The following is a 26,314-nucleotide window of genomic DNA, read 5'->3' as shown; positions in this document are numbered from 1 at the left end:
TCTTCTCCTGAAGTTTGCAGTAGTTCAGGACTAGCAGACTGATTTGTGGCCCAGAATTGAAGCTCTAGATGTTTGAAGAGGGCTCATAGAATGTTGATGATGAGGAAAACCCTAAAGGCTGCCTTTCAGTCCCCAGCCAGTGCTCTGGAGTCCTCTGCACTATTTGCACTCACCCAGTATTACCAGCAGGAGCACCTTTATTCTCACAGGTGTGGGCAGCTCATTGTCTTCAACCAGTCAGGTTAACTTTGGACCATCAGATTTTATTGATTTCAGAATTCCTTCCTTAGAACTTGCAATATTGGGACAACCTAGAATAAATCTAATTCCTCTTCTAAATCTTAGCCATTCACGTATTTGACCTTTTATCTGTAACCTACTCCCCTCAATGCAAACTGAGCTCTTTCTTTAACAAGCTATATGCCTCCAGCTTCTACATATTCTACCTGTAGTATGTCCTATCACTCATTTTTCTTTGATTCCTCTCTTAGCAAAGTGACATTACTATTCATCTACTGCCAGTGCAAGAAACTTGGGGACATTCTGATTTCTCTTTCTCACTCACATCCCGCATGAATTAACAGGGCCTGCAAATTCTTCCTCCTAAATAACATTTCCCTCCAGTCACAATTCCATGTACCTGTCATCCTTCAGAACTCCATGTGCCATTGCCAAGAACTTTTTTTTTTTTTTTTAGTTTAAAGTAGAAGTGAGTTTACTAGGGAAGCAGTGAAACAGAGCAGGGTACTCTACAGGCAGAGCAGCCTCATCCCAAGACTTTTGATACCCATGCTGTGCTCTACAGTTCCTTTAGCACCAGAAGCCTTCCATTGCTTTTCTTGACTGGTTCTTTCAGAACTTTCATGTGTAATTCATTGGGCCAGAGGGAAAAATTTCATTTAGAACTACTGAGTAAATAGAACATACACGCAACAGAAGGTTCCTTTGCCCAGGTTTCTGTCTGAGCCTGTTTTGTAGATTTGATCTCAAAAGTAGGAGTTGATGCCTTTAGAAGGGGGTGTTTGCTTTTCTCTCTGGTAGGACTTGTTTTAAGATACTAATGAAAAGGCCAAATTTTTCCCTCTATGTGTTCTTAAGAATATAGATTTTGTCATAAAGTCTTCAAATATGCAGCCACTAATTATATACATTTAAGGCTAAGACATAAACATTTTATCTCTTATTTTATGTTAGTCATGTAAGCCTTGATCCCCTCAAGGCAGTGCTGGAATAGGACAAATAATTGTTAAATTCTACCTTTGAGAACCTCAATTTCCAGGAAATAGGTCAAAGAATAGTTATCTGAACATGCTCCCACATTTTAATATTAGCTATAAACCCTTTGGGAGAAATTTTTCAAAAATTACCATGTTTTTGCTTGCCTGTTCTGTTGTCTGTCTTATACACATTCTTTTGATGTGTAAATTTACTTTTTTTCCCCCCTCCATGGATTGGGATGGTAGTGTTCCAGTTTAGGAGAACTCATTTTGATCCTCAAAATTCAGTATTCATTTTATATATAGGTTGACACAGATCTGCAAGAACCATCGTAAATGGAAATGAGCCCCAACTGGGACACGTGTAACATTGGAAGGTTGACATCAAGGAAAGGGGCCATGGCTTTCTCCCAAACTCTCTGACGCCATTCTTAATTGTATTTTGATGTAGGTAGGCCATGGGTCAAATTCACTATGGCATTTTTTTGTGGTGCCTAACAAGTGTTTGATAAAAGTAAGTAAGTGTTTGGTCCAGCCTCTTGGCTCAGTGGTTGAGCATTGACCTAGGATCCAGGAGATTGCAGATTCCTCGTCAGCGCACATGCCCGGGTTGCGGGCTCGATCCCCAGTAGGGGGCGTGCAGAAGGCAGCCAATCAAAGACTCTCATCATTGTTGTTTCTCCCTCTCTCTACCTGTCACTTCCTCTCTCTGAAATCAATAAAAACATATTTTAAAAAAAAAAGTAAAATAAGTGTTTGATAGGTAAATAAAAAGTAAACAAGTGTTTGATATAAGTTAATTTCCTAACAAGTAAATCAAGCATAACTTAACATTAGTGTGTTCATTATGACATAGATACTCTTTAATGTAAATAATTCAATTCAGGTTTGAGGGATCTGCATGTTCAAATCTCTGTTTGATGCCATAAGGAGGAATAAAACCTGGTCTCTCCTCTCAGGAGCTTATAATTTTTTAGGCTTCAGAAGCTATGTTTGCAAATAAAGTAGAATGCTATAGTCAAAGCATAGGCCAGGGGATATTGGTATTAGAAGAAGTTATGATAATTTGTTGCTGAAGGGAAACTGCCGAAGGCCTGAGATGCTGGCACATTATATGCATTTAACAAATTGAATGAAGGAACTGGCACCAGAACTGGAACCCAGAGCTGATGAAAATATTCAAATATTTAACAATTACATAGTAGTCTTAATTTTATTTCAGTGTTTTTTAAAAAAACAACAACACAGTAATTTCTAAGAATATGGCTGTAGAAACTGTAGTTTACCTTCTACTGCCAATAGACCTTTACCTCCAATTCTAGAGAATTTAAAATTGCAAGGTCCTACTTTTTCTTTGAAAAGTCAAGAAAGGGGATATGATTGTCCCTGGCATTTGTGAAATTCCAGATAAAGTTGTTAATGGGTCTTGCTTGACATTAGCCTCAGCTTGCACTGTCTTAACACTAAATTTCTGGCTCTTCGGAATGCCCTGTACTTTTGTTCCTTTTTATTGTTTTTATTGTTTTTCATAAATGGGTCAGATATGGAGAAAAAGTAGTCAATAAACTGCATGAAGCTCTTTGTTGGGCCTTAAGCTCTCCATCCCCTAGTATCCTACATGTGTGAATAGGAGACTCCATCATTCTGGTGTCACTGAGAAAAACTTGCTTAGTTCAGGCTCTTATCTATTCGGCAACTTCCTGAATGTTCCATGAATGGAGATCTCGCCCTTTCCTGAGTGAAACTGTGCCATTGTTTGCCTATCTGATTTGTCAGTGAATTCTCCCCTTAGGGTGCTCTCATGTCACCCTAAATCTGACTTGTACTCTTGGCTTTTATTCTGCTCACAGGTCTGACATAGACTCTTCCGTGGCAGCTCTATCATGTGTTCCTGAATCAGTTATTGTCTAGGTTAACATCCCAGACTGCCAGCCCAGAATGTGAAGCTATAACCCGACCCCCAGGAAATTATGGGAGAGTAGCCATTAGTTTCAAGTGAGCTTAGTGCAGTTCTGGGAGCCTGTCTTATCCCAACATCTCTTTCTGGACTCCATGGAGGCACCCTGTCACTGACTGAGTCTTGCCGACGAGCTACTCTGCCCGTTTCCTTTGTGTGGAGCCCAGCCCAGTGCTGGGTAGTGCCTTGTCTCTAGAGCTTCAGCAAGTTCCCCATGGCATCCTCAGTCTTCCTCATCCATCCCCCTACTCCATTCATTACCTCTCAGGTAATTGGAGAGAGCTAATAAAGAAGTGAGCGGTTGAGAGGCAATGCACTGCATTGGAAGGGACACTGGATATCAAGTCAGACTGGGGTTCTAGTCCCAGCTGAGCCACTTACTGGTGGAGCAAAAGCCACCCATCTTCTGCACGTGCCATGGAGGGGCATTATAATGACTATACCTGGTTAGTATGAGGATTAGATGATGCAAGTGTGTGAAAGTGCTTTGGAAACTGGAATGTGCAATCGACATAGTATTTGTGTTTATTATTAATATTGATTATATTGATAAAAGTAGATATCTGCAATTTATAAATAATAAATATCTGATAATCATAAATTATAAGTAACAAATGTGTGACATTTATAGAGTGAAAGGAGTACTTCGGAACAAAGCCGCTGTTTCTTCTAGAAAAAGTTTGGGGTTTCTTAAACCTTCAATTTTAATACAAAAGTATGCCAAGCTTGCTCACAAAACAGAGCCAGTTGTCAGCCTTTCTTCGGCCCCGACCCTCTCAGCTCTGCCAGGGCAGCTTTGGGGCCTCTACGAGGGCCCAGAGATTTCCCACACAAGAGCTGGTTCACCCGCCATGCTGGCTTTATGGAAGATCATAGCCAAGGTAGTAAATTATAAGGCGCTGTAATTCACTTTCCATAGGTGGTCTTGGCTGCATTCCACAGCGTTTTGGCTGAAAGGTGCCTGATTTTGAAGCCCTGGCAGAAAGTCAAAAATTCAGCCCAGGCGACTGGTTTGCCGAGCAATGAGCAATAGCATCTACAGATGAGCCCTTTGGTTTTTCTACGGAGGTCTTTTGTGTTCACTTCATGTGTATTTAATTTTTACCCTTTTGAGTATTTCTGGAGCGATGGAGAAACAGTCATTGCAGGTAATTTTCAGGGATAGAGGTTAGAATCAGGACTTGTATTCCGCCGCACTTCTTCATTTAGCTTCTCTTTGCTGCAGCGTACCAAAGGTGAGGGGCCCTTTTTCATCCGAATTCAGCATTCAGTGTTGCTCCCCCAATTAGCACGTCTAATGGTTGGCAGATTTCATGTGCTAAGTCCCTGGCAGGACCCTTTCTGTGCATTTTATTATTTTTTCCTAAAGAGGAAAAAGCTGGCACCAATCTTTTGAGCCTAAAGTAATTTCATGTTTACCACAGCATTTCAAATACTATGTAAGAGTTTGGCTCAGTGTCCCAAAGCACTCTACTTTTTTTCCCCTCTTGGTTCCAACGCTCCTCAGTTCCATGGGATCCAAGCCAGGCAAGTAATGGAAGCCAAGTGGTGCTGCTTGTTTGCCGCGTCGATTCTGACAAATATAGAGTCATTCTTCTATTCTTCGAAGCTGTTACATCTTTGGCTCCAAAACAATTGAGGTTGCAGGCCAAGCATTTTAAAATCCTCATCAGCCTTAGATGTAAGCATAAAACATTTTTCAATGTTTTTAAAGTCAGAATGAATTATACAAGTGTTTGCTGCAATTTTAAAAGTTTGCTGTCAAAATGTCTATGTCATTTCTTCATCAGTTTATGTCGTAGGGAACTGTTTTTATATAAGTGCCTGACCTTTGTGTGTACAGTACAGATTATTTTGCATTCAACTCAGCTCTGTGGTTGGGATGTGTGTGTGTGTGTGTGTGTGTGTGTGTGTGTGTGTGTGTGTGTTTTCATGGTAGTAGTTTAGTGTAGAGGAATGTTCTGCCGTGTTTGAAAATGTAGCTTTCCTAGAACAGATGTTAGCATAATTAATTACTTACTGAAAATTGCCGGCAAGAATGAATTACATGTCACTTAGGGCACCCCATTACATACACTAGGGCACAGCTAGGATAATTCCGAAAACCACTTCTCCAGGTCTTGGCCCTGCAGACCCACTCTCAGCTCTCCAGTAATTGAGATTGAATTGTGAAATAATATTTCACTTAGTAATCTAGTAAGATTTAATTGGTATATTGAAATATAGGAGAATTTTATCTTCCAATTCGGTGGCAGAGGTAACGTGAATGTCTGACCATTATAACTTCAGAGCAATTTCAGTAAAGGAAGTAACAGACAGAGTCAGTTAATTCCAAAGTACTAAGTCAGTTTAACACAAGTATTTATACTTTCTAGCTGAAAATTTTGAAGCAGTCATTATAGTGAGACATCCTAAAACTTAGACACACGCTGTGGCAGATACTGAGAACTGACATGGAGGGAATGGTAAACTGAATTAGCTGAAAGAATGGCTGGTTGTCTAAAACCTCACAATTCAACCAGATAATATGATCTGGCTACATCAGTTGTACAGTATATCCCACATGTTTCCTTTTAACTACAATTAAAGTAGGAGGTTTTTGAGCTTGAGAAAGACAGGCAGACTCTCTGTGGGAACTCAATTTAACACATTCAAAAACTAATTTCTAAATTTAGCTGAAGATCCTTTTATGTTAAATGAGTGCTTGGGGGCTTTGAATAAAAATTGTAGTTGTATAAATAACAGGAACCCATCTGTTCTCCTTGGTTTCTGCCACCTATGTTCCTCTTTCCCTCTTCTCCTCCTACCCCTCCTTGAGGCACATTGAAAAATCCTAAGCAAACCCTGGAGTTACCTAAAGGCCTGAATGCCCAATGCATTTCATACGAATTCTCACTGAGGCAAGCACAGATGCGCACATAGGCAAAGTTTAGAACCAAGTTGAGTACAGTTGTCCCCCCTTACCCATGGTTTTAGTTACCCTCAGTCAACCATGGTCCAAAAATATTACATAGAAAACTCCAGAAATAAGCAATTCATAAGTTTTAAATTGTCTGCTGTTCTGAGTAGCATAATGGAATCGCTCGTGGTCCGGCTCCATCCTGCCTGGATGTGAATCATTAATTCTATCTTTTGTCCAGTGTATCCACACTGTACATGCTACCTGCCCAGTAGCCTCTTAGTAGCCAGGCTCAGTGTCAATTGGACTGTCTCAATATCACAGTGCTTGTGATCAAGGAACCATTATTTTACTTAAGAATGTCCCCAAAGCACAAGAGTAGTGATGCTGGCAATTTGGATAGGCCAAAGAGAAGCCATAAAGTGCTTTCTTTAAGTGAAAAGGTGTGTATGTACAGGAAAACAACAACAACAGTATCGTAGGGTTCAGTACTCTCTGTGGTTTCAGGCATCCACTGGGGGTCTTGTACCGTATCCCCTGTAGATAAGAAAGAATTACTATATAGAATCTTATAAATACCATCCATAGCCAGGCAGTAGAAGTTTTTCTCTACTTTACAAAGTGAAGTGGATATTGAGTCACTTAGCTTTATAGATCAGGTGAAAGTTGTGGGTGCTAACATTATCCAACTATTGCTTTTGTTCTCTACTTTTGTAGATATACACATAGACCAAGTAATTCTTCGCCCCCAAACATTAATTCTATCTTTTAAAAGTAGCCTCAATTCTTTCTAAAAGTAAAGTCTAATATTCACTTTCTAGTAACCCAAAACCTTTTAGGGAACAAAGTAGAGAATAAATAAATAAATAAAATTATTAAAAATATAGATTAATAAATGAAGCATTCATGTTTTTACAGGTCCAGAGATCATTATAGCAGCTTTTAAACTGAGACTAGAGTTTAAGAGTTAAATCAACCTCCTCTTGAGTCAGTAGCAAAAATTATCTGCTAGCAATTGTAGGATGATTATTAATGCTTATAAACATGCATTACCCTTTTAACTGGTCTGTTCTCCACATTCCTTACCCTTGTAGCCCAAAGAAGATTAATTTTAAATATCATTTTTGTTGCAAAGCAGACATTCTTCCTGTTATTTAGGTGAAGGCTATTATCTGATGATCTAGACTTCAAAGGCTCTTTGGAGGCCCAGTTTCTAGAATAAGAGGTGGGGCTTCTCCATTCCCTCCCCACCACACTCTTGCTTAACTGTCTTCCAGCAGATCTCATGGTCTAGCCTTGTGGAAACTTACAGGACAGACATAGGTGTCTTAGAAGGAAAGATTCCCCCAAATAAAAATTCTTTGTTATTGGTAGTTCTGTTTATTATTTCTTCTTCATGTTGCTCTACAGACTGGAGCAGAGACTGTTGGGAGCAGAAGCCAAGGCCCTCTAGTAGAACTATGCCACTGGTTAGAGAAAGCAAAGAGCTAAAACAAAGTTAGGGGTGGTGCTGTATTTTCACCTGTTAAATGACTTTTAAAAAAAATTTTTAATATTCAAGCACAGGCATCTGCAGAACATACTGTGATTTCCTAGGTATCCTATGACCCAGCACATGGTCTTCCTCAGAACCTTCCCCATTTGGCTATGTCGCCCTTTCCCCCAGGCTAACAAACACTTGCTCTCTTTGAGGGATAAGCTCAAGCCTAAGTCCAAGCCTTCTGCAAGCAACTCCCCCCACCCCTACCTCCTTTCCAACTGATGGATCCTGTACAAACTTCTGTCAGAGCAAGTTTCAATCAGGATGTACTCCTCTGCCCACTTCTCAGCATCCCACACTAGACCATGAGCAACTTTAGGTCTGGGACTGTCATTGTCTCTATCTTTAGTTAGCACAGTGCTCACATAATAAGAATACTCCTAGATAATTGCTAAAGGAATCTTTTTCACTTGAATAAAGCAAAGAAATAAATAGTCTGTGTTGGCCTAAATGGAGACCATGTGTCATGTCAACATATTGTTTTAATTTTAACTTTTCTAGGAGGCAACCAAGTCTTGCATCTCTGTCCAACTCTTTAATTACAGGTTCTGGAGGGAGTAGGGGCTAATGATTTGATGTTGACTCAACTTTGAGCATGATAGCGGTAGTGGTTGGCTAGATAGTAATTTGTAAACTGGACAACCATTTGAGATGCCATAACAGGAAGCTGACTGGAGTCAATGAATATTCTTCCAAAAGAAGTACAGGTTTAGTCATTGTCCACTTAACATTTTTATTCAAGGTTGCATTGTGATGATGAATGGAATTTTTGCCTCATTCTAGAGCATTCATTTTCCCTACCTCCCAAATATCTAAATGTTGCCCTTTCTCAGGTAATGCCAGGATAAATGTAGCATTCACCACAATTATAATTACTTTTTCCTGTAATTATTTGGTTTTTGTTTGTTTTCCCCATTATTGTACATTCAACATGGCTGGTGTCTGTTAGGTTCACTCCATCCCCTAACAGTGCTAGTGCATAGTAGGCACTCAGGACGTATTTGGTGAATGTAGTATGAGCCTTAGTAATGTACATAATTGAGGGGCCACTGAATTTTCAAAGAGGCTTCGAGTTGTATTTGTGCATTTTTTCACAACCTTACATTAGAAGTCTTATTGATTTCATATCATTTTAAAATGAAATGTCATGTAATATCACATTTCACAGTTCTTGTACTACAGTAGAGAGGTGGAGGCCAAAAATCCTGTGTGGAAATACAGATAAGGAAAGGGGGAAAAAAGGCCTATGTTTGGCATAGTAAAGAGAACTGAACTCAAAATGTGCCAGAGTTTTCAATGAAGCAGCCTGTGGTTTTATTACTTCTGGGCATATTCTAAATGCTGTCTTCTTACCTACCAGAAGTTACCCCATCCACAGTGCCTGGGCATACTCATTTTTGGCCATATTGCTCTGTCTACTAAATTGTACTGATATAGAGGTAGCTTTTGGCCCCCCTTTTTTTTTTTCAGCGAAATGCTACGGATGGATAGAGGGGACATTTATAAAGTATGCTGAGGCAGCTGGGTGATTGCATTACTATCCTAGGAATACTGAGAGGTGGTTATTTTTAGCTTCCACCAGAGTAAACATGACTCAATTTGTTGACCTGAATCCATCCAGCCCCTTCTTAAATACACAAAGTCTATTAATCCCTAGAACCACTCTGGTTTCTAAGTAAGGCCTTCATTTCATATACCTGTTAGTTGGCTGTAGCTTCTTCAAAGGTTGCAGATAATTTTAGCTTCTTCCACTTCACTCTGTTCTCTTACAGTAAAATCTATCACACTTTTTAAAAATTTAATGACAGATCAAACTTCTTTTGATTTTGGACACTGTTTTGTGATACATGTAGTCACAATTTTGGCTACAACTGAATGAAAACACCTACTCTAGGCAACCAGCTATTAGCTATAAACTTTATTTTTTAGTTTACTTTGATAGGCTTCCTACGTAAAGGAACACCTGGGAATTCACTTTTAACTGGAGTAGGAAGTTGTCTTGAGCTATAAATACATTAGTGGGGAAGCATTTACTGTCCATATTTGAATATCAGAATTTCTGTTTACTTTCTCCAACAATACAACTATTTTGCCTTTTGAGCACTACTAGAAAAATTGAAAATATTGAATTTTCTTCAGGCTTTTAAGTTATGCAAAGGTTTTTGAGCCCAGAGAACTAATTTATTCATGTGAAGGAAAATATTTGTGATTCTCATGGTATAGCTGGAGATGCATTTGAGGTTTCTCCAAGTTCATGGTCATGATCTTTATGAAAATATTAGTATTCCTGGGGTTTTTCTTTAGGCAAGAAACACTAGACTAATGAAAGAATGAAAATAATTCAGGCCACTACAAAGGCAGGCGCTCACTGTGTCCATTAAAAATGCAGCCTTTGTGCCCGTAAAGTGCTCAGCTTCTCTGTTATTAAGTTTGGAATGTGGTTTTGGAGCTTAGCTGAGGAACTCAGCTAGTTATTTTTCATTTTGGTCTAAGGAGGGGAAAACTTGTTTTTCAAAAGAAAAAAAAAAAAGAAAAAGGTTAGGTTCATTTTGGAAGAATAGAAGTTTTAAAATGTAGTCACTATTTTTTGCTGCAAATAGTCAGTTTGAGCATGTTAGCCAAAAATAGAATTCATGACTTTTGTCTCCCTGTTTATTTCTCCAACCACATTAAAAGGGATTCAGTTAAATGTGCCATTGGTCTTTCTAATGTCAGTGGGCTAGTTAGCTGAGGCTGGATAACCAATTGATAGACTCCTATTTCCAATAATAAGCCAGATGTTGTAGATGAATTAGGTGTAAAATGTCTTTGCGATACAGTTTTGAGTTTTAAAGAGAAACTTCCCTGGCATGGATTAGTGGTGACTCCATGCCGCAGTGTTCAGGACTCTACATTGAAGGACTTTCAGCTAGAGTTTCGTAGTGCTGGGGTTTCATGTACATTTTATTAGGCATTGTCAGACTTTCTGCAAACAACATTTTCTCAGAATTTAGGATAGATATTTAGAGATAGAAAAAATGTGTATCTGAGCATTAGGTGTCGAGAAAAATATTAATAATACACACTTTTGCCTCCTACATGATTTTCCTCTTGCTTTACATATTTCCCTAGTTGCTATCTGATCTCCATTAAATAAGAGATGATTCCTTCTCACAAAAGGTCTGAAAGCACGGTATGCCAAATATATTTACAGAATTAAACACATTTAAACTATGCACATAAAACACAACTTATAATGCTTTTCTTTCACTACTAACTTTCAGAGAAACGTTTTACAAATTGATTTTTTAAAGATATGAAGAAAACTATAAAATTTTTCAAAAAGATGTAAAAATGAACTCCAGTTAATGGAGAAGCAGTCACTGTTCTTGCATGGGGACACTTAATGTTGGGAAGGATGCTGATTCTGTCCACATTCCTTTATAAATTTAATGTAATTTCAATGAAAATCCCAGCAATAGGACATAAATTTGAAAATCCCAGCAATAGAGGGAAGGGGATTTACTCTGTCAGACACTGATAACACACCATCAACATACAGAATCCAAAACAGTGTTGTGTTGGACCATGAATTGATAGCCCAATACATGAAACAGAGCAGATTGTCCAGAAGCATCTATTGTTATAGATAGGATAAAGGTGATGTCATAAATCAATGAAAGTCTAGTCAGTAAAGAATAATTTAAATGTTTTAAAAAAATAAAAAACTAGAACCTTACCTCATCTCTTATATCAAAACAAATTCCAGAAGTATCAACTATTTAAATATTTTTTTAAATGAAATTGTTAAAAATAACTGGAAGTTAATAAAGGTGCCTGTTTATTGAATTTGAAGATAAAGTTTTCTCTAAGGACAAAAACATGGGGAAAAAACATAAATGAAAAGAGAGATTCTATATAAAGTTTGGATCTTATCAATATTAAAATATGCCATAAATAAATTTAGACAGCAGATGGAAAAGTTAAGATAGATTAGAAACAAAAAAATATTAGGCAAAGAATTTTTCTTATTTATAGACAACCTTTACAAACTAAGGGATGTGTAGGTAAATTCAGTTTAGTATATCTGATTATTTTGTAACTGCTGGTTGAAAATTTTTTATTATGGGGAAATTTTTATAATAGGTAATATTAATTTTATACTTTTTATGTGCTCAAGCACTGTTCTGAGCACTTTTCATGTTAACTTGTTTAATGTACACAATGGCACTATTATTATTGCCATTGAAGAGATGATAAAACTAATAACACCCAGACAGGTTTAATAATTCACCCAAAGCTTTCCTAGTGTGGATTAGTGGTGACACAACTAGAATGAGAGAGCCAGGATTTGACACCAGGCAAGTTGGTTCCTGAGCCAGTATTATTTACCACTGTGCTACTCTGCAACGAATGAAAACAAAAAGCTACAAAACTATGTATGGCATGATCCCATTTTGTAAAAAATGTGTTAATAATAGTATGTATTTTAAGGTCATACAATTTAATTCATGTATAAATTTTTATATACTTGTGCACTCATAGAAAAGAAAGATAGTATTTAGGTATTTTCTAATAATGGTTACTTCCCTCTAGTGGGATGTTGTTTCAAACTTTAAAATGTCTATATTTTGCAAATTTTCTGTTGTAATCACATAATCACTTTATAATCACAAAACAGTGTTCTTTAATGTTATATTGTTCAAATATGATGTTCTCTCTTGAAATGTATGGATTATATTTTTGTATACCTTTGAGGTATCAGTCAATGTTTGAGTTCCCACCCTCTGATAGGTACCACTCTAAGAGGGAACCTGAGGTTAACATAGTTCTTTCTCTCAATCAAAAGCAGTATTGTAAAATTTTAGAGTTAAGAATCTTAGAAACCAGCTATATTGGTGGAGTCTTAGAAACCAACTATCTTGTTTCTCAGATGAGGGTTGTGAAGGTACTGTAGATTTAACCAGTTTGCCCAAGATTAGCTGAGAGTAAGTTGTTTAAGCGGGCTTCAGACCCAAGGCTTCAGACCAGACACTGTCGTCTATGAACCACTAGAGCCCTCAAGTCCACAGGCAGGTGGGAACTGAAGCACTGGATTTTTATGACATACATTTTGGAGTGAGGAGGTAACTAAACCAAACAGGTTGTAAATATATTCTTCTAATAAATATCAGTGATTGAAAACACAATGGGAAGTCTCTTGGGGATACTTTACAATACCTACAGAGGTCCCTGAAGGATCTTCACCAAGATTTGGGAGACCCTAGGTATTATTGATCCCAAATTATAGAAGGCAGTACCAAAAAATGGAGAGAAAACAGCAGTGGAAAGAATGTTAGCCAGAAATTAGCACCTCATTGGATAATTTTTCTAAAACAGTAAAACATTTTTCTTTTCAGCTCCAGGGCCCACAACAGCAGTGTCCTACACGTCAGTGAAATGTGTGGATGTTCGTAAAAACCATCACAAGACAAAATGGTTCATTCCTTGGGGGACCAACCACTGCCACAAAATCCGAGACATCGATGAAGCAATTCCAAGGGAAATAGAAGCCAATGACATTGTATTTTCTGTCCACATTCCTCTCCCCTCCATGGAGATGAGTCCTTGGTTCCAATTCATGCTGATTATCCTGCAGCTGGACATTGCATTCAAGCTGAACAACCAAATCAGTAAGTGCGCTCTCCCCTCTTTCCTCTCCTACCTTGGGGAATTTCTCTCTTCAGGTTCTTTCAGAGCCACTTCTAATAACACTAAAATGCTAATATTAATAGCAGACAATCATCAATGCCTTACTACTTATTAGGCACTTTTCTGAGTATGCTCACCCACCAATTTATAGTGGGTAGTATAACCCACCAATTTATAGGGGTAGTTCTTTTTTACAGTTAAAAAACTTGGGGGGAAAAAATACTTGGGCACCAGCAAGGTTGCCTGAGGTCAGAAGGGTGGAGAGTGGATTCAAACCCAGGCAGCCTGGCTTCAGAGCCCTGCCCTAACTGCTAAGCTCCATTACCTCTCTGGGGGTGAGGGTGAGGGTGGGGGTGGAAAGTGTTTCCTTCTTCCTTTGGCTGGTCTCATGATTAAATTAATGTAAGACATGTTAGCAGGAGGAAAAAAATTAATTTCATATGTATGGGAGCCCCAAAGATATGAGACTCAAGGGCAAGTTGGGTAATGGAAGCTTAATAGGCCATCCTGAGCTCATGAATGGGATAGAGACCTGGAGCTTCAAAGGAGTGGAGGGCAATTCGATGTTTGGTAATTAGAAGTTTGCCCTGCCGTGCAGGTTAAGTCTTTCAGATAAAAAGTTATCTGTGGTAAAGCTCTCTTTCTGTGCCAGTCCCACTATCGAAATTCGTTTAGGCAGTTAAGGGAGTGGTAACATTTTTTCTTGACTCTGCTGGGTCTTGATGGCCTTCAGCTCAAGCCAGAGTGGCACATTCACCCCTTCACCTCTGTGGCACCACCAGGGAGCTCACTCCAGTGGAGTGATTTGAGGATTTCTGAAAGGTCCCATGTTTCAAATGTTTTTTCCCTCTGGACTTTGAGTAAAGCCATTGCCTTAGAAAAAGATCTCTGTCAAAATGGGAATGTCAACCCATGAGCACCCATTTTCCCACAAAACCAGGTTATATTTTTAGCTTACCCAGTTGTGATTCAAGACTGTGAGAGCATGGGGCATATACACATTTTGTGAGGAAGAGATCACTGGGTGATTTCTGGGGGGAAGAGCCTCATGCGGCATCTGGGAAAAACATAGAGAACCCTGGGGTGAGAAGGGAGAAAGCATTTTTGACTGAAGCAGGATCAGGGGTGAGAGGGGAAAAGTATGTTGAAAGCAGCTCTGCCTGGGACCTGCCCGTGGATTAAAGCACTTTTTCTAATTGTAATTTTCCTATATCAGCAATAATCTTGATATACAATCATATTAATTTACTCTGTTTAGAAGTTGAAACAGTATGTACCTGATCGGCATCTTATCAAACAGATTATGCTGAGATAATTTTCTATAATGCAGACTTTCCCCTCCCCATTCATTTACTCTTTTACCCATTACTTCAAAATGTTTTTGAGTGCCCACTACCACCAGACAGTGTACTGATGGCTGGACCTGCAAATACAGAGAAAGACTGTCCTTCAAGTGGAAATGACTGGGAAATAACCAATCATTACAGCATGGTGTGCTAGGTGCTGCAACTGAGGCACCCCGGGAGGCTGAGGAGCATAAAGAAAAGGGCAGAGAGCAAGGAAAGGAAAGGCTGCCTTGGCCTGTATGTGTTGTGCACATGCTTGTGCGTGTGCACAAGTGAGCAGACACTCACTCGAGGTGAGTGTTAAAGAGTGAAAACCCTGACAAGGAGTTGGGAATGGGGATGGGGCATTCTGGTTAGCAGGAAGAAGGACCAGCTGGCCTGAAGGGCCGGATCCAAACAACAGCCTGCAGCATTCGAGTAGTAGCTCCTTGCCCCATTCTCTTGCACTCTGGCTTATTCCTAGATTTTGCGACACATTTATTCGTTCACTCGTTTAAGTCCCAGCCCTGTATTAAGCAATAGACACTGAGGATACAAGGCTGAACAAAACATGTTCTTTGAAGGGGTTAGGGCAGACAGTGGCTGGGAAACAGACCCTTGAACCCACCGGAGAGAAAGAGATGTGCTATGAGAGGCACATGCAATATTGTGAGACTGCGATTGATAAGAAATATATCATTGGTCATTCGGATGAGCAAAAAATATTTCTCACATATATTTGGTCTTTGTCCACAGTTCCTGGCTCTTCGGTCCCCCAACCATTGGAATGTTCTGAGCCATAAAAGCATTGGGAGCATCTTTTGTTACATTCAGGCCCTTGTTTTGAGGTTTTGAAAATGCTTCAGAGCCATAAAGGTGAACTGTGTGGCTTGTTATTCATAACAAGCCCCTTCCGCCACCACTGGGCTTATGTTAATGAGGTGACTTTGGAAAACACCTAAGGATAGGGGCAGGTTACCAAGGAAACCAACCATAAATAGAGGAGTGGAACTTTCACACACACACACACACACACACACGCAAACACATGCAAACACACACACACGTGTGCGCTCTCTCGTTTTCTGAGGAGGAGAGAGGGGCTGGAGACTGAATCAGTTTTCAATGGCCAGTGATTTAATCAGCTGTGGCTATGTAATGGAGCCTCTACAAAAAGCCAAAAGGAGGGGGTTTGGCGAGCTTCCCAGTTGGGGAACCAGAACACTTCCATGTTCAGGTCCCCAAGCTCCACAAGGATAGACGCTCCTTTGTTTGGGACCTTGCCCTATGCATCTCTTAATCTGGCTATTGATTCATATGTTTTATAATCTGTAGCCTACTGAGTTCTGTGAGCTGTTCTAGCAAACTAATTGAACATAACAAGGTGGTCATGGGAACCTCTGATTTACAGTCAGTTGGTCAGAAGCACAGGTGACAACCTGGGCTTATGATTGGCATCTGAAGTGGGGGTAGTTCTTCTGAGACTGAGCCCTTAATTTGTGGAATCTGATGCTATCTCGGGGCAGTGTCAGAATTGAGGTGAAGGGTAGGATACCTTGCTGGTATCTGAGAACTGCTGGATGTGTGGGGAAACACCCCCGCCGCACACACATCCTAATTGGCTGTCAGAACCTATTACTTATATACCGTATTAACTTTACAGATGAATTACTTCCCAGCAAATATTAATCCTAAACATCAAAAATGCCTATGTTGGTGATGCTTTGATAAAATATTTCTACAGGGTGTCCCCCCAAAAATGTATACATACTTTAACAGCTGATAGTTCAATTGGTGTTTCTCTCTTTTCAGATTTAACCCATTGGAATTTTTATAATTATTCAAAGTGTGTATACATTTTTGGGGGGACACCCTATCTATGTAAATTAAGTGTGAATGTGTATCCAGGCTCCAAAATATATTTTTTCCTCATCTAGAAAAAGGTTTTACTAAAGATTCTTATCTTTAAAAATCCTTAAATTAACAAGATAGATAACTAATGGTTCTGTCAATAAATGTATAAAATAGCTGAAATCATAGAGCCTCAAGAACACCAGATTTTTAAAAATACTTGATTTTTAAGCAGGAGCAGTGGGCAGGGGATATTATTAACTTTAATATGAGAAAGTTACATGTTGGGTTTGTGGAAATATTTTTTTCCTTAAATCTACTCTCTATACTTTCGTTTATGGACAGTGAAGACATTGACTAAAGAGTGATGGCATGTCTTTGCTCATTGATATTGATATATATATACATGTATTTTAATTGTAATATTTGTAAGACATGATAGACTTAGGAATGCATGAGACTGCCTGTCTACTTTTTACATTTTATCATTATTTGGATGCCTTTCTGACAGCAATAAATCGACAGGAAAAAAGAGACTGGGAGTATGGTGAACAAGATCTTATTATATGTGGATGACTTTCTATTTATCAAAGATTCAGCTGTAACAATATTACCTCTAATGTAAGGAAAAGTCAAGACCAGTCCTATTTTTTCTTTAAGCTTTCCTAGGCCATCTATGCAATGAATTTCAGATTCCAAATAAAAAAGAGATTTTTTTATTTGGACTATGAAATTAAAGTTGGGATTTCTAATAGATATATGGTCAGAGTTTTTAACCTATCTTTTAAGGGTCTTTGAGCTGATTAAATAATCTAAAGGCTCTATATTTTAAATGACTTCTAATCGCCCGGCCGGGCGTGGCTCAGCAGTTGAGCGTCGACCTGGGATCCAGGCGATCGGGGTTCGATTCCCCATCAGGGCACATGCCCGGGTTGCAGGCTAGGCAGTGATCAATGACTCTCTCATCATTGATGTTTTTATCTCTCTCTCTCCCTCTCCTTTCCTCTCTCTGAAATCAATAAAGATATATTTAAAAAATAAAAAATAAAAATAAATGACTTCTAATAATTTTGGTTAAATGTTTATTTCCTTTAAGCTTTAAAACAAATGTTTTTATTGATTTCAGAGAGAGAAAGGGAGAGGGAGAAAGAGATAGAAACATTGATCAGCTGCCTCCTGCACGCCTCCTTCTGGGGATCAAGCCCACAACGTGGGCATATGCCCTGACCTGGAATCGAACTGGCAGCCTCCTGTTGCATGGGAGCATGCTCAACCAACTGAGCCACACCAGCTGGGCTCCTTTAAACTTTTCAATTTAAAGTGATACAGATTTTGCTAGGATTTGAGATCTTGACAAACCCTTAGGAACTAGAGAAGCATTGACATATGATTTAAAAGCTGGTCATTGTTTTATCAATTCCAAGATTTAAATCAGGCTGATCCTTTGGAGGGAAAATGGTGACATTAAAGGGTAATTTATAGTAATAAAAGTGGTTAGAGAATGTGTATATCATATTTGATTATTGAGAAAGAAGATATTCCATACATATTATGCAAAAAAAATAACCCACATTTGAAAAAGTAATTTGAAACAGAAACCCCTACTTTTCACCTTTTAAGCATAAACATTATTAACACCCACAGTTGTCATTTGGTGATAAGTATGGAAAGTATTAGCCAATTCAACTTTTAAATGGCGATAGTTTTAAAGTAATAGTCTACAAGGTCTGGGAAAGGAAGGCCAATTGAAGAGTCCAGAAACAGAGATGCCTAGAAATGGGAGTAATTGCCCTTGCAGTGAGTACCAATTACAGATTCTGCGCAGACCTATCTGGAAACCTGCGATTGGGTCAGTCATGGCTTTTTCTGAACATTTCAGAGGCGTGGAATTAACCCGTTTGTCAGGGCACAAACGTGGTGTTTCTGTAAGGGACATAAGACTTCAGTTTTTACTCCAGAGTTAGGACATAGAGGGAGAGGGAGCAGACTAAAAAAAGGTATCAGAAAAATGTCAGCCTAAACACCTGGCATTTGGATGTATGCTTAATCATTGGGGAAAATGAATGCTTATCCGTGTGATTGGCTTAGATCTTTCTGTAACACCAAATTCTGTATTTGAAAATAAATATCCTGTAGAGTGGGTGTATCTCATTCTTTTTAAAGTGTGTTTCAGTCACTCACTCAATTTATGTATGTATTTGTGAAATACACGTTTGTGTAGGCTAACATGGTGCCCACTTCTAATAGAATGTCACTCTTCTGGTTACAACTGCAAGTCACATACTTAGCATAACTTCAGGCTCTCCATGGGGCTCCTTTTGAGGAACTTGGGTGCAGAGATCAAAGAAGGAGGGTTGGGTTTTTTTGACATGTCTTAACTCAGCTTTCAAATCTATAGGCTATGGAAACAGAAGCGCTGAGATTCATTGGCAGAAAGCCTCAAGATGGATTGCTCAGCACTGAGTAGTAAATCTCAGATTTTCACAGGTTTAAAAATCCCTTAGGCTGAAGAAATACTGGTAAATGGTATGTGGTGGGGAGAGCCAGGGTGCCTGTTCTGTTCTTAGGTTATGAAGTTGTTGTTTTGCCTTGAGCCCTGTGCCTTACTCTACAGTTGAATGTTAAGTCCTACTTCCTACTTGCTTGTTTCTTTATAGCAAATGAATACATAAAGTGATAGATTCACATATTTCTATATAAATGACAAGTAATTTTCCTTTTCTCAAACTGAAGACATTTCTGTAAAACTTATTTCTAGTAAAAGTAAAAATAATAATCAAAATAATACTATAACCCAGTTGATATTCAAGTTAGATGGCTGAGTGTCCTGGGAGAAATTGCCAAACTTTTTATGAAGGGGTTGTGCTCTTCCATTTGTGCACCTGTTAGGGAATGTTAAGTAGATACTACATGAAAACAATTAGAATGAAGGAACAATCTGTTAACTGTAAAAAATAAACTGTCAGATTATCCAAAATTATCAGAGGTGAATTATAGAAGAAGGTCAGGGAATCCTTTTGTGAACTTATTGTTGGCCGTCAGCAAGAGTCTTGGGTCTTAATTCTTTTTTCAGATGTTTCTTAGGAAGCATCCACAAAGAGGTCTGAATGGGCAGAGGATTTCATACACCACAAAACTACAACCACTGTGACACAACAGACCACTGGTAATATGGTATTCACACCACTGGAATTTCATGCTTCATCAGATAACCCTCTTTTAACAAAATATGTTGAAGCAACTACTGAGTAAAAGAATTCTACCATTCCACTCCCTGCAAACAGAGACCTTTGATTCATGAGCATGTTACTATCTCGGTTTATAAGAAAAACATTTCTGATTAGATATTGTCCATTACAGTCTGGAGTCGCCAAGATTTTCAAAGTTACCATGTAAATTTCTTTATCTATCTCAGTCAGAATTAATGTGAGCAGAAATAAATAAAAACTTCAGATTTTCCCTCTTCCCTCACACATCTCCCCCTCAAAAAAAGATAAGTCCCAAAAGCTCAAAATTTACCAGAAAGATCCAGGAGACTTAAGTGGCTTGGGGTTTCTGGTGGTGGATAAAGGTAGGGAGGTTTCAGTGTTCAAGGTGGGTTTACATGGCTAGTCGTCTTTCTTAGGCTAGAACCTGAATTTACTGGTATGAATCGGTCTTACCTGCTGACTTGGAATAGAAACAACTAAAATCGTGGGAGAAGACTGACTGTGTTTTGATGATTAACCAGGGCAGTGAAGGTTAGGAACATCATATTTGTTCACTCTCATTCATGGATTCCCCTTTGAGGGAATCTTCAGGCACGACTTTGGAATTAATCATTGTGAACATGTTTATATTGGCAGGAGTGTGGGAGCCTTTGGCTTTGTTTTATTTTGGTGTGATGATTGGTAAGCCCTTCCCTTGGACATCATTTTAAAACTGTCTGGGTCTCTCTATCTGGCTCCATGATTTTGTGTTATGTTATTCCAAATTTTAAAATCCAGTTGGGAAACAGAGTTGGGCTCCTCTAAAACTTTCCCAAGATTTTTTTAACTAATGTTTATAATTTACTATATCCAGTTCTTCCCACCTTCTTCCACTTGTGCATTGGCTTACTGCTCAATTTAACATTGGAAAGTAGATTGTATTGGCTTGGTCTCTAGTCTTAACACTCATCTGTGATGCTGAATAATTTGTAGCAATTGTTACTAGACCTGAGCTGTGTAATTGCAGACTTTGAGCACTGGAAGCCATCTTAGAGTACTGCTGGTCTAATAATCTTCAACCAGGAGTCTATGGGTAGATTTCAAGGACCAAGTGAGCCCCCTGATGTGCTATGTAAAATTTTATATAAGTATAGTTGTATATACTTATATAACTTTTTGGAGTAAGAGTTTTGTGGCTTTTGTCAGGATTTCAAATTAGTACTTGACCTTCAAATGTTAAAGACTAGTCCTTTAATTTACCAGATCAAAAAAACCTTAAAACCACTGACACTTGCCCACTGCAGCATAGCTGGCTGGACACAGCAGGATCTCCTCGCTGGATATCAACCATGTAGGTAGGCAGATGGTACCTGGCAGCAAGTACACTGCCCTGTACAGGGTCAGTGAGCCTTCTCCCAAACAGTGGCCTCTAATTTTTGGACAGAAGCTGTTCTAGTCTTTCTAAAATAGTGTATTTTTCTATTTTTAAAAATTTCCCAATCTGTGTGCAGTTCAGGGAATGTAGTATAGTCTCGAACCTAGACTAGGGGGTAGACAGGTCCTGTTTATAGTGCCACAGCTGCAGATCACCCACGTGTCTCATTTCCTGCTCTGAGTTTAGAATATAAATGAGATTCCCTTTGCATCCATAATAAGTATATTCTGGTTACTAAAATAAAAGCCTGGTGACATCAATGAGAAATGTGAACAGCAAAGCAGCCGCCAGCAGCAGGTTCCTGAATGGCACCCCCCTGGATATAAGGTGTTTTTGTGTTTTTACTGCCTCTTCTAACTTTGAGTTTTCTTATTACTATTTAAATGCAGTCAGTCATCACATACCTAATGTGAGGTTATTTTACAGGGAATTATACTTTTATTTTGGATAACCTTAGAAAATATGAAGTAGAATTATTTTCTGGATTATGGTTTCCAAAGCAAAAGAAAGTTAGATGGGGGAAAGAAAATCCTTTGTTAAACAAGACTGAATTCTACTCTCAAAAGTGCCAGGGACTCCACACTGGAAAAAACCATTCGTTTCTTTCAACATCTACTTACTGTCTATACATTGATGCTAGAAATGGTTCCAGTTCCACTTTGGCTTTAATATGTCAGTGTAAATAGTAGAAGGAGTAGAAATTCTTTAAGGGAAGAAGAAGTTCTGGTTTTTAATTTTTCTGGTCTAGGTTGTTTCCTAAAATAATTGTCCAGTGAATCTTTCCTGCCTCACTGGTTATTCATATTATGACCACAAAGGAAAGCCCAGGTCTGACCTAAGAAGCAAAATTATGCTTTCCTTAAAAGTAAGGTTGGGGAGAAGATTGAAAATATTTAAATTTAGTATCTTAAAAAAAGTTGTTGTCACATAGAAAATTATTTTAATAATTGGAGTTGTTCAGCAATAAAAAGGCTGTGTGTGTCTTTAAGTAGTGAGCAGCTTATCACTGTGAGTAATCAAGCAGAAGCTGTTTGGTGGGGGGAGGGGGTCATAATGATGATTACCACAGTGACAGCTTGCCTTGAGTGGTGATTCCTTTACCAAGTACTTTTTTTTTTATCACCTGAATATATGTTTTTTGGTTTTGGGTTTTTTTTAATTGGTTTTAGAGAAAGGAAGGTAAAGGGAGAGAGACAGAGAGGGAAATGTTGATTAGTTGCCTCCAATCCACACCCCAGCCAGGCACTGAACCCATAACCTGGGTATGTGCCCTGACCAGAAATCGAATCTGAAACCTTTCATTGTATGGGATGACATTCCAATCAACTGAGCCACACCATCCAGGGCTACTAAGTACTTTTGTTCCAGAGATGGTGGTGGTTGTCTTTGCTGCCAGCCATGTGCTTTGGCCTCACACCATTTTCTTGCAGATCTTGCCTATTTTCCTTCCCTCAGAGTGGGCCTCCACCATGTCAGTCCCCTAGTCTCAGATGATTGGATTTGGATGGGCCCTTCACCCAAGGGTGAATAATCAGATTCTCTTTTCTTTTTGGAAAAAATATTTCTAGGCCCGTCTTCATTAGCCCTTAAACTGAAAAGCCCTGAAGGCTATCTGGGAAGCCATAATTCACCTCATGCGTGGAGGAGCAGAGAGAGTTGGTTGCAACCAGATGAGAAGAGAAAGTGGAGATGAAGGACCATGAGTGTAATTATGATGAACTACAAGTGATGACTTTCTTCTTGGCAGATTTCTTCTCTTCCTGGTTCTGGTCCCTCAAGCTTGTCAGAACTTTCTGTCCTTGAGTTCTTCGAGGTACCTTTATATCCTTCCAGCTAATTTCTGCTTAAGCGAGTGTGGGTAAAATTTAGTTATTTGCAACCAAATCATGCTTTACTTGTATTTCATCTGATCATCTCAATAGCTCTCCCCTGCAGAATGAGGAAACTAAAGATGAGAGAGGTTCATTGATTTGTGCAAGGTCTCCCAGCTGGGAAGTAGACTGTTATAAGTGAAAGGGATCTTGTGCCTGGATCCTACAGGGAGTCTGTCAGTAGTGCTGTGGAGTAGCTTCCTGTTCTGAGTGGGAAACTATACTAGACAACCCCCAAGGTCCAGCTACTCTAACTCTCTTTTGCAGAGAGTCCGTGAATCACTTAAGATTCTTTGGCTCTATAAAAATCTCATGAGTGTCCCTTCACCTTTGTAAATAAGTGACTTCAGGGACCCTCAAGTGTGAACCATTTTAGAAGACGCCTCTCAGTGGGGATGGAACTCCCCTTTGTTAGTGGGTAAGCTTAGTATTGAAATGAGTGAGTTTTCTTGTTTTATTTTGTTATGTGTTACCCTGTGTTCATTTCTAGTCCTCGGGTAGGCAGACAGGGTTGCTGTACTGGAAGTGTATTTTTAGTCTGACATTAAAAAATGTATCATAGACACCAACACAGGAAGCAGTTTTTAGGTGAGTCAGTGTATAAATACCCAAAGAGTTTTCATAAAGGGATGGTAGATCTTTTAATTTTACAGCCCAGCTTCTGAGCCTTCCTTCCCAACTTCATTCATTCATTCAGAAGTCATTTATTGGGCTTCTACTGTGTACCGGCATTCTTTTTCCTTGGGATTTAAGATACAAAGATAGTCTTCCGTAACACAGTTTCAGAAAACATCATGGACCTTCTATGTTTACTTCTCTTTATTCTGCAAGGCTGAATTTTGAGGGCAGGGACTGTATCTTGTTCATTTTTGTGTCTCCATACCTAGCACAGCTCCAGGCACAGTAAATACTCAAGATGTACTCAAAATAATTAGTTAGGAGCTCACAGTCTAGTTCAGAGATAAAGAAACAAAAATTGCACTGATGTATTCAGTGCTAAGTGCCCAAAGTACTCCATGAGCACAGATGGGAAATGATTAGCTCACTGGAAGGTAATTTTTTGAGTCTTTATGGGTGGGGTCTTAAAGGGGGTGGTGGAACTTGTGACAATCTACTATCTGATGGCAAAGAAGTAGTCCAAAGGCAGCCTCATTTTGTTATGTGAAGTGAAAGTGTTTGCTCTGAATCCCCAGTCTGCCACTTACAAATTATGTGACCTTTGGCAAGTTTCTGAGTTTCCTTATACTTCATTGTCTTCATCTATAAAATAGAGATAATAGTAGTACCAGCCTTATAGGATTGTCTTAAGGATTAAAACAGACTAATACAGATGAGGCTCTTACATACTAAGCACTTGGTGCATAATAAATGCTCAATAAAGGTGAATTGTTATTTTTGGACTTGAGCAGAGGAGAAGAATGTGAGCTTTGGAAAGAACATAGAAGCCCAGAAAGGTAGGCAGCATGGCCGAGTGTACAAAACAAGGACCTAAGTGAAGACTGCCACAGGACTTTCATTACTTCAGGACAGTGCTTCTTAATTTTGGATGAAGGATCTCAACCTTGGGAGAAAAATGTACACTAGGCCCCATTCACACATATTGTATTCATATTTCTACTGAAGCCCTGAAAGTCATCCTTGGAATTCAGAGGTTTATGGATCTCAAGGTAAGAGCTCCAACCTCATGGTATAGGTAGACTCCATGAGTGCCAAATATCATGTTGATCAGCACTTTAAAAAAGTGGAGCATACCCTTTTAAAATAGATATTACTATATAAATTAAAATATTTTAGAATAGAATAATAATTCAGGATGGGAGCAGAGGTATACGGGAGACAACCTCAGGAGTTAAGTGACTTCTCCAAGGGCCCCTGGTTTGCAGGTAAGAAAGTCAGGACTAACACTCATATTTTTCTACCCTTAACAAGCTGTGAAATAACATGTCACAGGCAAAGGACAGTAAGCCCATTTGTTAGGCTGTAGAAGAATTCCATATTGGAGAGAAAAGATAAGCTCCTGAAAGACAGAGGGGTCAGTTGGTGAGTTGTCTTTATGACCAGGCGAAGAAATCTGGAGTTTGATCCTTCGGGAGAGGAACTGAAAATCATGCATCTAGTGTTGAAATGAGATGTGGAATTCAGGATTTGAGACTCATAGCTTGTCCTTTGAATTGTACAGCAGCTGGAAATCGCATTTCTTTTTCTTTTCTTTTTTTTTCCATCTGGACTTCTTGCATGGTGGTATGCCCGACGGGAGGGCATCTGTGAACTTTTTAATGGGAGAAGTCATAAAGCTGGGTTAGGGCTGTTTGCACAAGGCTGGCTTTGGAGGCAGGTAAAATCTGACTCCCCTTTTGCTTTTCAGCTGCACAGCCATCGCTGCCACCACCAGCTGAGTGACTCGGAATCGAGGGGTTGCCAGTAATTGTGGGTTTAAGTCACAGAGGAAAAAGATAAGAGGCTAGCAAGGCTGGTTTTTCCACAATTAAATGTTGCCTCTCCGGCTTCTCTGACGGCAGGAATCCAGGAGGTCAGGAACCACCAGCCATATTATTTTTCTCCCTGGCTGCCTGCTCTCATCTGTATCTCCTCCTCATTCATGGGAACTAAGAAAAGATGGGTTGGAAATAAAAAGCTTGTTCTAGCCTACTTTTTCCTTTACGAAACTTGTCAGAAACAAAGCTTTCCCGTGAAACAGATGTGATCCCTTCTGGTAGCTGGCTTTTCCAGCACGCAGCACAAAGGTATTTGAGGGGGAGGGGGCAAAACCATTGTTGAAATGCACTAATGTCCTTTTATAATTAAGACTGTGTGTTTTTTCTCCCCCACTGCCATGTACTGTGGTATTTTTGTGTTTGTTACTGTTTAACTCTTACTTTAGTCAAACTGAAGTTTTCATCCCTTATCACTCCACCTCTATTGTAAGTGCCCTGAGGGCAGAAATTGTTTTATTGTGCTTTGTTTTTGCCATAGTGCCTCATGTGTAGAAGGCAGTTAAATAGCTGGTAGCAGTTTAGATTTCTACATTCATGAACTGTTGGAACTAGAAGGACCTTAGTTGTCATAGGATCCAACTTTCGTATCTAAAGAAAGAATACAATATGTAAAGCCAACCTACTTAAACTGTGCAGCTAATTAGTGGCTTTCCTAGAGCAAGAAACAGGTTTCCTAACTCAGGACATGATGGGAAAGAACTGGAGCTGTGGAGTCAGGCAAACCTGAGTTCATATTTTACCTCCCTCTCACAGGAGCAGTGTGACTGTGGGTCTCGGTTTCCTCATTTTGTGCTTGTAGGTGATCATTTATATCTGCCTGGCGTCTATGTGTGGCTGAAAATGTCTGCACATAGTAGGGACTCAAA

General features: G+C 39.2%; 1 protein-coding gene across 3 annotated transcripts in view; it reads left to right on the top strand.

Annotated features, from left to right (window-relative positions):
• WLS (Wnt ligand secretion mediator) overlaps positions 1–26,314 on the top strand; it is a 133,612-nt gene that overhangs the window by 25,744 nt on the left and 81,554 nt on the right. For 2 of the 3 annotated variants that reach the window (XM_081144444.1, XM_081144446.1), the window contains exon 2: positions 12,992–13,264. In XM_081144444.1, coding sequence (XP_081000570.1) covers positions 12,992–13,264 — 273 coding nt within the window. Of the gene's footprint in view, positions 1–4,754; positions 4,856–12,991; positions 13,265–26,314 lie in introns of those variants that run through there. The other variant, XM_081144445.1, reaches the window with a different exon arrangement.

This window comes from Miniopterus schreibersii (assembly GCF_964146895.1).
Source record: "Miniopterus schreibersii genome assembly, chromosome: 8".
Lineage (NCBI taxonomy): Eukaryota > Metazoa > Chordata > Mammalia > Chiroptera > Miniopteridae > Miniopterus > Miniopterus schreibersii.
Note: the sequence above shows the minus strand (reverse complement) of the source record. Positions and strands in the feature narration are given on the sequence as shown.